We start from the raw sequence: 13481 nt of genomic DNA on the forward strand, positions 1-13481 counted from the left end.
ATGTGCTATTGTTTGACATTTTTTTTTTTTTTTGCATTTGCTCACAACATACATGTGCGTCATAAATACAAAAATGGAAAGATTATATGTTTTAGGTATGTTATTATTATTATTGTTTATATTGAAAACACGACGATATTGCAATAAAACTTTTATCAGCACTTGTCATAGATGATGCCAAGCATTACAGCAGGTAATGAATTAAACAAAATGTAAATATATACCAATAAGACATATTTATTTTGGCATACCAAAATTCAATAATATCAATAAAAGTAGGCACATGTCTGTTAAATAAAACTACACCAACAACAATATCTGTTTTAACATATATGATTATTATCATCAGAAAGGGTACATTTATCATATATGTTACATATTTTGGTTTTTATTTTGCACCCTATCATATAATAACTTTTGGTTGAATATATAATCACATATGAGTTGTGGCATTTAACAAATTTTGTTTTGTTTATTACTTTTTGGGAAAATTTTGTATATTAGGAATATATATATATATATATATATATATCAATTGTACAGTGTAACATTGATATCAAACTTCCAAATTCAGACCTGATGTGGTACATTTGTGATGTATTTTTACAGTATTCTATTGTCCAATGTGCTACTAGAGATGGTACAGCAAACTTCAATTCTAACCACCATTCCAGTACTCAAGACTTTGTACCTTATTCAGGACAGGTGTGTTTCCACTAGAGTATGAAGACATTTTTATTATCAAGAAGATATGATTATCATATTGTGGCCCCCCAGTGGCACAGTGGTATGCCTGCGGACTTCTCATGTTAGAAACCGGGTTTTGATACCTGTGGTGGGAAGAGCACAGATAGCTCATTATGTAGCTTTGTACTTAATTACAAACAAACAAATCATATTGTGTTATTTTAAAATTATAGGTAGTTTTTAACTGCCAGAATTAATTATTTCAAGGAATGACATTTGATATTGCTACTTTTATTTGTGATTCTTGCTCTTGACACAGAGATTCATTCTAAAATATAAACCAATGTCTTTTACAAAAGGACATTTTGGATCTATAGATCATAAGTCTTATCATTTTACCTCAAAAGATACTAGAACAAAATCTGTTTACATTTTTTAAAACTTAAAACAGTATTTTAATTTCCAAACGTTTTTGTGATTATAAAGTAATAATTAAAAATGATTATTTTATTTTTACAGGTCTGGTTTGACTACATATAAAATTCAATTAGTATTTTAAAAATCTTTGAAATTAAACATTTGAGTGAAAAAGTTTGGTGGGTGATTACAGGTCCAGTTTGAGGAATGGGAGGATGAAAAGTTTTGTACTGTTTTCATCAATGATGATTCAGTGTATGAAGGAGTAGAAGATTTCACAGTGGAGTTAAGTAGTCCATCATATGCATTGTTGGGACAACCAACTGTGGCCAAAGTTTTCATTGATGACATTGAAGATGGTAAAGATAGATTTTATTTGTAGAAATTCGTATTTATTTATTGTTTCTCTGCTCACGTGTTTGTAAACTATTTGAAGAATGTAAAATGTATTGCTCTTAGAATTCAGAAAACATGTAAGTGATTGATACACTAGTGAGTGAATAATCTTGAACATTATTTCAAAGGTTATGTACAATGGTGTATGTGTTATACAAGACTCTAATTGTTGAGACTCAAACAATATATTCAGTTTTATGTAAAAATAGACTAGTAATGTGTAGGTGTAAAGTTAAATATCTTAGTTTAAAAGTACAGATATTAAGGCATTTATTTTCATTTATCAATAAGATAATTATGTTCTTATAGATTAACATTTGCATTATAATATAAAAGAGGCTGGAAAAAAAGAATCATTGCTTAAAAAATCAAAATTTTGTTTCAACCATTGTATTGTAGTTATAATAACTAATTAACATGAAACTAAATACAAAATTTTTTAATCTTTTACAGAACCATTGATCAGCTTTGAGGAACAAGTTTTTCACATTAATGAAACTGACAGCTACTTGTTTGCTCGTGTGAGACGAACTGGTAAAATATATATAATAGAAAACAGTTTTTGCCATTTACACAAATCCTAGTAATAGATTCAACCTTCAGGGTTTGATTTATGAGAAACATATATAATTGTTTTAAATAATGTCTTACATCAGTTAATTAGACCTTTTTTATTCTTATGTTTTGCTGCCCTTAATTTTGTTCATCTGTTTCTATTTTCTCATCATTCTTAAGGTCATTTGTTGTTTTGAACTTGCCATTTTGTTTTAGGTGAGTGGTGCATTGTGTTTTTAGGATATTTTCCCTAACTACTTTTTATGGAGATATATGGCACTGAAAATGAAGTTAGTTGTAATAAACAGACAGACAAATGCATAACATTTATACTTACTGATGTCTTGAAAGCAACTAATTAAAGTATTTCTATTTTGTATAGGTTTAATAAACATGGGAGTTTAACAATGGCATGGCTTATGTTGTCAGTCATATCAGCATTTTTCAGGAAACGCTGTTGTATAAATCTTGTGTACTGTCATTATCTGTGTATTATTACAGAATAGCTTTTATCTTACAAAGGTTCTATCATGTAATTCATTCCTCACCATTAGCATGAAATGTTTAGCATTTTATAAATTGTACCAGTGACTTTCATACAGTACTTGTATTTATACTTGGGTATCTAAACTGTTTAACAATTGCTATGTCTCTATATTATGAATACTTCCATTGAAGTATTATTTATTAAATTTTAATCTTATTTTTTGTCATTTTGAGAAACTACAACTAAAAGTATTTTACAGTTCACTTACTGTCAGTTTTTATTAAAAGTGACATTACTTAGTTTTGTACAACTCCCTATCACTTAATAATTGTGAACACTTCTGGTGAAGCAGCATTGTTAACTCAGTGTCAATATAGTATTGTGTATTTTACTGGTAAGGATTTTCTAGTTGATGTACTGTTACTTTATTTTTTAACATTGCAAGTAAGATTTTGCTTAGCAATTCAGTAACTGTCATTGTAAATTATTGTGAACATTACTCTTAAGTATTGTATAGTTTATGTACTGTTCATTTATATTGTTGTGAATATTACAAATGAGATTAGAAAAGCAGTTAATTATATAGTTAATTATTTTGTTGTGAATACTATTAATAAAACATTGAGTTGTAAAATCATTGTTAGTGTATTATTCTTAAATATATTAATGAGGTTTTGCATAAATAATTGTCACTGTATGTTATAATAAACAATACTAATGAAGTAATTTTCTAAAAGCAGCAGTATTACTTTATTTTAAACATTACTGATTTAGTATGGTATAGTGAACTCATTCCTGTCACATTACATGTCAGTGTTTTAGTTTATTAATTACAAAAATGAAAAGAAAACAATAATTCAATAAAATGTTTCATGATACTCATTAATTTATTCAGGAGAATGCCCTTATGATGCCAGAGTATTAATGGTATTAAATTCAAATTTTGATCTATACATCAATTAAAAAACAATCTTATAAATGTATCTGAAATTTTTGATTGGCTTGATTTACTGAACTCATAATATGTTTTGCACTTGAAGATATTTTCTTTAAAGCTGATTTCTCCCATGATGCATGGTGGGGACATCATCTAAAAACTTTCTTATACTCTATTGTCACATAAAACGTTTTCTTCAAGTTATATATCCCTCTTTATTTAGGAATAGAATGTACATATACCACTGTATGTTTATTAAAATGCATAGAATATTTGGACTGCAATTTCCACCTTACTGCAAATATCTATTTATATTTTATTATTAAAGTGTCAGAAAAGAACTTGTTTGCATGAAATTTAGATGATGACACAGCTGTTTTATTATTTTTCTTTTTTTTATAGTGTGTGTTTAAGAAACAATCGTATAATACTAATATTAGAAATTAATAAAACATCTAGTGTGAAAAAAGCAGAGCCTACCCAACAATTACTTCCAGTGTTCATTGCAAACTTTCCCTTCAGTTTAGGTGTTTTATGCAATAATGTTTATGGACACCATTATATGCATTGTATGTGTCAGTGTTTTAACTTGGTATTCACAAAAATTAAAATGACCCTTCAGTAAAATGTACCATGCTGCATATTAATTTTCTCAGGACAAAGTTGTTAATGAAAGCAGGGAGGCAAGCTGTTTTCATTATATTACATTCGAAAAGAAGCAGATGTTTTATTATTATTATTCTTTTACATAAATGATAATATTAAATTCAAATTGTAATTCATACACTAGTTATATTGGAAGTGGTTGAGGAACTTGATTGGGTTTATTTTTTTGGGTGCTTAAAATTTATTTTTTAAAGCTGACATCTGCCATCAATGCATTATGGTGATATCACTTCCTTATATTCAGCATATTCCAGGCTAGTAACATCATAAGCTAGTTTTGTAATCAGAGTTTTGTAAGTACTAAAATAATGCAGCCTGCTAAATCCAGGATACTAACCTTTAGTGCTATAAAAACAAAATGAATAAAAGTCCTATCCTTTTCGTGCATGAGTACTTTGTTAACCATAAATGGTAATATGGTAATATCTGTACAAGATGAATTTTAGAACCAATCAATAGGAAGATTAATCAGTTATTAAAAAACACATGGAAAAACTGAAACAGAAAACCATTTGAGAAATGCAATGCAAGACAAGAATTCCAGTATCACAAAAAGATCAGGCCTGTAGAAAACAAAAATGAAGATTTGAGGAAAGAAATGTTTTGGTAACAAACCAAGAGACAACAGGTGGCACAGAAGGCAAGCCTGGTTGGAGGAAAATAGTGTGAAATAGGAATATGGAGTAGATTAATTTCAATCTTTGACAACATCAAAACACTTTTTTCAGAAACAGTTGTATAGATTCTACCCTGTATCATGCAAAAGTGCTAATATGAATAGTTTTTTCAGTGAACTGTTTTTAAAATAATATCACTTCTGAAGAATCTTCTAGTTATCTCACTGTCGGGTTATGTTATTGTGAATATCACTGTTGTAGAATCTTATAGTTATCTTACTGTCATGTTATATTATTGTGAATATCGCTGTTGTAGAATCTTATAGTTATCTTACTGTCATGTTATATTATTGTGAATATCACTGTTGTAGAATCTTATAGTTATCTTACTGTCATGTTATATTATTGTGAACATCACTTCTGAAAAATCTTCTAGTTATCTCACTGTTGTGTTATATTATTGTGAATATCATTTCTGAAGAACCTTCTAGTTATTTCACATAATTTTATGAATACTATTCAAATTATATTATAAAGTGTTGTCGGTGCTTTCAGTTGAGTATGTTTTGCTAACCAAATGTAATTTTATACCATTGTGATTTTTACAAGTATTGAATGGCACAATACAATCTGGAAAATCTGGCAGTTTATCATTGTACTTTTTGGATATACAATTGGTAGTAAAAATGTGTATAATACATTTTCCTTAATTTAAATAAACCTTCCTTTTTAGGGGATGTAAGCCATGCTATATCAGCTATTTGCTACACAATCCCTCTGACAGCAGATGGCAGCCAGGCTGATCAACTGGACTCTGGGGCTGATTTCAGGTCACGACCTAACAATGAAGTGTCCAGGGTGGTATTTCCCTCAGGAGTGACAAGAAGCTCTTGTGATGTTAAGGTAAGAAATTGTCTTTTGGGTTGCAATAGTTTTGCAATGTCTGTTTTTATTAGTATTTGTAATGTTATAGTGAATATTTCTGTTGTAAGGGTTGCACACAGAACCTATGTTGTATTTTTCCCACCAGTTGTGACATGAAGCACAGGTGATGTTAAAGTATTTCTTGTAGAGCTATTACACGGAGTACTTATGATACTACAAGTAAATATATCCTTCAAGGATGCCGTAAATCACTTGTAACATTTAATAATATCCTCAGAGATAGTACAGAAAGCATGTGTTGTCAAAATAAGGGTTTGTCTTAGAGATGGGATAGATCAGCTGTGTTATTATAGCATTTTTCACAAAAGTGACTAAAAGTGTATGTTATGCTCTTCCTTCATAGCGCACAGCATGTGGGATAAAGCTATGTTCTTCTTGGATAATCTGCTGCAGCATGTAATAAAGCTATGTTGTCCTAAGGGTAACCTGTGACACATTTGATGAAGTTATGTTATTTCCTATGGAATGAAATTATGCCCTTCCTGAAATACCTTGTGGCACTTGTGATGAAGCTATGTTTATTTTTTTCTGGATAACATGTAGCACATATGATAACAAAATAAACTGTGGCACATGTGAAGAAACTATGTTCTTTTTGGGGTAGCTTATGGCATATGTGATGAAACTGTTCTTTGTGGGATAATTTGTGGCATGTAATATTAAACTAATTGTTTCTTCAGACTTTTAGAACACCTGTGATTTTTATCTAAGGAGAAACACTAAACATTTTAAAAATTAAATGTCAGTGTTAGGAAAAGAACAAACCTTTATTATATTAAAACAGTGTTTTGTTTAAGAATTACAAAAGTACTAGCAGTGTTAAGGTAATTAGATAATCTTCAAATGTGATACTCAGCTTTAATGATAGTCAGTAACTTAATGTTGTATGATAAAGGATGAATCATATCTTGTTGTTATCTGACTGGAGGTGGATTGCATGCAACTGTTATCCTTTAGTTTGGGATGAATTATATTGGTGTTAAGTGTTATATTCTTTGGTATGGAATGAATCATATGTTTTTTTGTGAAATTGTGAGTCATGTGCAGTGTTAGATATATATATATATATATATATATATATGTATATAGCTTTTTTATTTTGAATCATATGAGGTATTTATTACTGTGATAATTTAGATGTTAATACTGACATAAATGTTTTCTCTAGCATAGGATCAATCATATTTGATATAGATATAAAATTGTTCTCTGTTATAGGCTGAATTACATCAAAAACAAATTTATTTTGCTATTGTAAGAAAATCATATTTGCTACTAAGATATATTTTTCTCTAATATTGAATGAATCATGTACAATGCTAATATGGTATTCCAGTGAGAGGTTTGAGGATCTAATATAGATGTACAAATAGTTTGTTGTAATTAGATCAAAAGAAGTTCAACAAAAATAGAAACTTTATTCATGGGATTAGTTTTTGTTCAGTTCACTTTTCATTTATCTGTTGCATTTTTGTGAGAATTAATGAAGTTAACTTCTTGAAATGACCTATTAAAATGATATAATATCTTTAATTTAAAATAAAGTAACAAACTGCATTTAATAAAGTAAGATGAAATTAAGCTTCATTTAGAAATCAACTGTTTGGCTAATTAATTAAAAGGAAAAGTACATATACATGATCAACAGACTGAACATCAACAAAACATTTACAAGTGAAGTTTAACTTTTTCAGTATATAGAAAAATGAATCCTACTGAAAATACCATAACTGTTGTAATGATTCACATTTTCTCTATAGCTGACCGATCATTAGATAGCTTCTTTGACTAAATGTTACTACAGAAAGTAACACCTAGTGTTAATTAACACACAGCTTTGACTGGAGTTACAAGTAGAATTCTAGACAAATTTAAAAACTTTGTAAATGTGTATAATAGGAAAGAAGTTGCACTGCACTAACATAAAGATTATCTTCTGCTACTGAATATTCTTATATTTAAGTAAATGCTATAATTTTATTTTAATGGTTCATATCTAACAGTAAGATACATTTTTCCCATGGTATTGAGAAATAGCAGTTTTTTTTTGGGGGGGGGCAAAGTAGTGTGAAATTATGAAATGAATGAATAAAGAAAAACTTATAACACCCATGATCCCATCTGAACATGTTCACCCTTTCATCTGTGGGAGCATTATAATGTGATGATCAATCACACTATTTGTTTAGAGTTGCCCAAAAGTTGGCAGTAGATGGTGTTGAAAAGCTGTCTTCTCTCTAGTCTGTCACTTCTTAATTAGAAATGTATATATATTGCAGATAACTTTTGAGTAGCTTTGGGTGAAACTTAACAAAACAAACAAACATTTCATTGTTACTTAATAAAGCATTTATTGATAACTTAGAACTCCCATGTGTAGATATGATCCATGGTTAAGTATTCTTTACATTTGAATTACAGTTATTATCATAAATACTCATATCATATAATTCTGCTTTTTTTCTAGATTATTGATGATAGCCTCTTTGAGGATAAAGAAGAGTTTGAAATTGTTCTCACCAGTCCATCATCTAAGGCTCGAATAGGGAATATAACAAAAGCTCTTGTTGTAATAGATGGGCCTAATGATGGTAAGCATTACAAGTATAACTTTTTGTTATCAAAACAGCTTTATGCTATATTAAAATATTCATCCAAATAATAGGTGCATTAAACCATTTGCTAACAATAATTGCTAATCACTGACTAAATTATACATTAATGAGGATTTTTGTTTTTTTCCTTCTCTGCATCCTTATTTTTTACTGAAAAACTATCTAGGTAATTTTAAGTAATTTTTTGATATATTGAATGATATATAATTATAAAAATACTTTCATTTGCCATAATAAATGATTAAAACAGCATTTCTGTAAATTATTCCAGATCTCTGAAACAACAGTTCCCTCTTAAACATGAAACAATTCTGAAAAGTTGTTTTAAATCCTGGAAATATTCACTTATTTTTCAGAATCCTTAGTTTACCTGGCACAAAGTGTCTTTCTGTTTAATGAAGAAGCAGGAGAGGTTGAAATAGAAGTCATTCGTGAAGGTCCAGATCTGTCCCAACCAACAATAGTTTGGTGTGGAACTCTCCCCTCTGATCCTTCGTCAGCCTTACCTGGACAGGACTATGTTCCAAGTTCCATTCAAATAACTTTTGGAGTAGGCCAGACCTCAGCAGTGAGTGTTAATTTCAATAAGCTTTAACATTTTGAAAATTATTATTTTCATTAATTATTGTTTAAGAAGTACTAAATTAATGTGAAATATTTTATGTTAGAGTGTAAAACAACAATAGATTTTACCAGCTATTCTGTGCTGGTGAAACATTAGAGTTGCCATGTGTTGTCATCATGCTGGGCCATGAATCTGAAGTCTCAAAGCTTGTGCCTCAATACTGTGCTTGTGATTGTGGAAATGTTATATGAATTACTGTCAATCCTGTATTTCATTTGAAGTCAGATATGGCTGTCTGTTATGGCAGCAGATGCTTCTGGCTTGCTCCCTTGTCTCTGGTCAATAGGTCAAAATTAGAGATGGATATAATTAAACTTTATGGGTAACTGACCTGGCTTTTTAGCCCATATGCTTTTAAGGTGCTGTGCAGGTTGAAAATACTAATACCATTTATGTTTGTTACAAGTATTACTAAGGAGATACTTGTCATACCTGTTACCTTGTACACTGTTGTCTGATTGAACATGAGAGTCTGATAAAATATGTTGCATATTACTAAGAAAGGAACAGTAGTAAATATTATTTATACTGTACATTATTACGAAAAGAAAAAGATTGTACTGAAATATGTGCTTGTTAGTGTTAAAAAAATACTATTTATTTTTGAGCTTCTTTCCTTATACAGGGAAGAACTCTAGCTATTTCTTGACTGCACTATTTATGTTTATTACTTTATAAATATGTATTAAGTGAAGACATAATCTAAATGGTAATAGTATGCATGCTTATCATAATTTTTTTTGAGAATGGTAATTATTTCAGTAGTTTTTACACATGAAAGACAAAACTTCTGTGGACCAATTTGGTTCCAGGTTTTGTCTTTTTTGTCATCTTGTGATGAGAAATTTTATGTAATTCAGTTGTCGGGATACTTTAAGAATATGTCTAAACCACCTGTTAATAGAATATAATAAATATCAATTCTTATAAATTATAAATCATGTGTAAAAATGATTTACATTATGCTTCTTGTCCTTGCACCGTTTAGGAATTGTTTCATCATTCACAAAATGTGTTTTCCCTTTTAAGGCCCAATCCTAATTTTTCTTCCTTTAGTGACTGTATTCATTCTAGACTTTCAGATTTTCTTATTGAAATTCTTAGTACTCACTCAATGCTGTTTCTCCACTTTGCACTTGTGGTAATTCTCAGGTTCAAGAAAAACTTTATTTTAAGCATCTCAAAGAACAATTTATTGGAAAGAAACAACTATATAGGAATAAATGAGTAACAATAGATGTATTGTCCATGAAAAAGTAGTTTCTTTTAGTTGTATAGAAGGAATTCAAATCAGTAATGATAGTGAATTCCTGTTTTGCAGTATTATTCACATTAAGAAAAGGTTTGTTATGAATACTGCACTGTGGTTTCAGTTATTAATTTGCTTTAGCTTTTTGTAATTAATTTATAGCTTCATTCACATGTACAGTTTTAGTGAAACTGAGGTTAGGAAGATATTACTTCAAGTACAAGTGCTTTGATGCTAATAACTTATTTTCTTTATTATTAGGAATGGATTTTTTGTCTTTTGAACATGATTTTTGAATGTTAATTCTAAAAGATTAATCTTTAGTTCAATTTCTACATTAAAGTTAGATAAATTAGTAACCAAAGGTTTTAATAAACAGTTTACAAATGTATAAAAAAATTTCCATTTGTTCTTTGGATCACTGAAATTGCAAATAAAAAATCTTTGAATTTAATTGGGGCTTTCTTTTTATGTGCTATTGATATTGGGTTTGCATTATCCTCTCATTCTCTGTACTGAGTGTTTCTGGCTCATAGAAGTAACATAGAGCAGTATAGACAACAAAAGCTGTAAGGTAATTATGGCCTGGTGATTAGGGAGCTCGATTCACAATCTGCGGGTCGCAGGTACAAATCCACGTCCCACCAACCATGCTCGCCCTTTCAGCCATGGGGCATTATAATGTGATGATCAATCCCACTATTCCTTGGTAAAAGAGTAGCCCAAGCATTGGCAGTGGGGGATGATGACTAGCTGCCTTCTCTCTAGTCTTACACTGCTATATTAGGGACGGCTAGCAAAGATAGCCCTCGTGTAGCTTTGCACAAAATTCAAAACAAGCAAACAAACAAACTGTAAGGTAATATTCTTATTAATAGTCACCTCCAGTATTTATTGTACAAAATAAAGACACTTCTGAAACTAGGTTCTCTGTACTATAGGTTATTGGCATTTAAATGCCATTACAATCACTGAGAGATATAACATGGATTGATGATTAATTGTTTTTTTTGACAAATATAAAACCTATATTTACTTCAGATTTATCATCTCACCATTGGGAAATACCAGTTAATATTAGCAGTAGATTGAAAAATTACATTTTCTGGGATTTACCATTAAACTAAGAAATATTTCATTCTTTTGTTTGAAGTCTCCATTTATCATGTTTGTAATGACTGTTGGTTAGTCAGGAATTACCGTAATACTTAAGTTTTTGGTTTTAAAATTGTTAAAGCTGTTTGTAAGTTTTTCAAATTAACCAACTATATAAAAAGTTCTTTTTTAACTATCCATTTTTCAATGAATTGTGTTGTAGAAGTTTGTTTGATTTCACATGAAACTACATGAGGGAAATCTGCACCAGCCATTCCTAACACCCACTGGCAACTCTACTTTTGTCAAACTGAGTATTGGGATTAGACCATCATCTTGTATCATATCCTTGGCCCCATTGTGCAAAGCACATATTATTTTTATTGTAATGTAGTGCAAACAGAGAACCTCAGCTCCAGGGTATGCCACAGTAACCACTGACTTGCTATCAGCCAGCATATTTCAGTAGACTCTGGAAAATTAAAAAATTTTTTCTTATTGAAAGCTTTATGTAACTGCCGATCCAATTCTGAATTTTCAACATTTTTCAAAGTCTTGTTTAATATACTGTGATGTATGTATTGTGGTATTAGTTGCAATTATAATAGTCATATGGATGTAAATCAAATAATATCATTTGTTTAGCTAGTTGTATCTTAACAGATTTTGATTGGAAATAGTAACACTGAAAAGTAATGCCTTATTGTTGTTTGGGCAATATAGAATTTTTTATTACACCATGAAGGTTTGGCCTATACAAAAGTGGTTGATCTTAGTGTGCATAAATAGTTAATGGCACAGAATGAGATTCCAGCTGTTAAAAGTATATTTCAGTTGACATTCCAACATGGTGTGAGTGAAACATAGATTTATATGTTAAGATCTAATAACTTTATCTACATGTTAAATGTGTTTATTACACTGTGATTATCATACTTGTGAGTTTCTAAAATTTTATTAGTAGCAGCTTTATGTGTCATGTTACAATAATTACTTATTTTTATGTTTTAAACAGTAATTATATGTTTTTATTAGGGTTGTCCAGTTTCCATACTTGATGATCTATCCAGTCCTCAAGTTGAGGGAAATGAGACTTTTATAGTCTTTCTAAGTACGCCTATAGGAAGTTCATTAGCTGATCCAGCCAAAGCTTTTGTTATCATCAGTGACTCCTTATCTGATCGTAAGTTTGTTGTGATTGCAAATTTATTGAGTAGTTAGTTTTGTTAGGTAAATAGAAATGGAAGAATATTTCTGTTTATTTTTATCTCTTTTATCAGGATTTTCTAAGAAATCAATAATATGGCTGAGTAAAGACAGTAACTGTTTAAAATGGTATCAACTCTAATTATTCTTATATTCCAGTTCCTGTCATACAGTTTAAAGTGGAGAAGCTTGTAATCAAAGAAAGTAGTGGAATTGTACAAGTCCCAGTTGTCAGGACTGGTGACTTGTCAAGCAAGTTGTCTGTGTTGTGTTACACTCTACAAAAAACAGCCTATGTCAGAGAAGACTTTGAAGAACGTCCAAAAAGTGATTTGTCAAAAATAACTTTCTTTCCAGGTGAAAAGGTCAGTTCATTTAGAATAGGTGCTTTAAAACTAAGGAAATAAAATCTTTCAGGAAAAAAGATGCTAATTTCCATGAAAAAAATATGACATTTTAGAATATAAAAATCAATCTTTTATTGCAAACTATAAACTTTGAAACCTAGTTAACAAATTAAAGAATATTAATTAAATGGTATTATAAAATATTAATAAATTTATCACTTCTGTTTACCATAATTGTTAATAATTTTACTATGTAAACTAGTTTAATTGAAATACATTTAGTATTGTATATTTATAAGAAAGTTTAGGTTTTTAAAGTATTCTTTATATAAAGTTTCAACAAGTATTTATATCATTTTAACACACAGAGTAAAAACTGTGTAGTATCAATAGTTGATGATGCAAGGTTTGAAGACAGTGAGTATTTCCTCCTGAAACTTGGCAATCTATGGACTGATTCTGCTGGAGGAGCTATTATTGGATCTGTAGACACAGTACGGGTCACCATCACAAATCAGGAAGATGGTACATAACAACTAGGATTTCTTACATACTATTTTATATATGTATAAAATGATAGTACCTAATTATATATATATATATATACACACACACACACACACACACACACACACAC

At 29.7% G+C, this 13481-nt stretch overlaps 1 protein-coding gene across 1 annotated transcript in view; it reads left to right on the plus strand.

Annotated features, from left to right (window-relative positions):
* The window catches only part of LOC106478558 (extracellular matrix protein FRAS1-like), a 154477-nt gene that overhangs the window by 85304 nt on the left and 55692 nt on the right, over positions 1–13481 (plus strand). Inside the window, exons 45-53 of the mRNA XM_013939110.2 lie at positions 610–705; positions 1298–1463; positions 1954–2034; positions 5496–5665; positions 8175–8298; positions 8679–8890; positions 12327–12474; positions 12657–12862; positions 13213–13369. Of these exons, the coding sequence (XP_013794564.2) occupies positions 610–705; positions 1298–1463; positions 1954–2034; positions 5496–5665; positions 8175–8298; positions 8679–8890; positions 12327–12474; positions 12657–12862; positions 13213–13369 (1360 nt within the window). The remainder of the gene's footprint in view (positions 1–609; positions 706–1297; positions 1464–1953; positions 2035–5495; positions 5666–8174; positions 8299–8678; positions 8891–12326; positions 12475–12656; positions 12863–13212; positions 13370–13481) is intronic.

The sequence above is a fragment of the Limulus polyphemus genome, unplaced genomic scaffold (assembly GCF_000517525.1).
Source record: "Limulus polyphemus unplaced genomic scaffold, Limulus_polyphemus-2.1.2 Scaffold224, whole genome shotgun sequence".
Classification (NCBI taxonomy): Eukaryota; Metazoa; Arthropoda; class Merostomata; order Xiphosura; family Limulidae; genus Limulus; species Limulus polyphemus.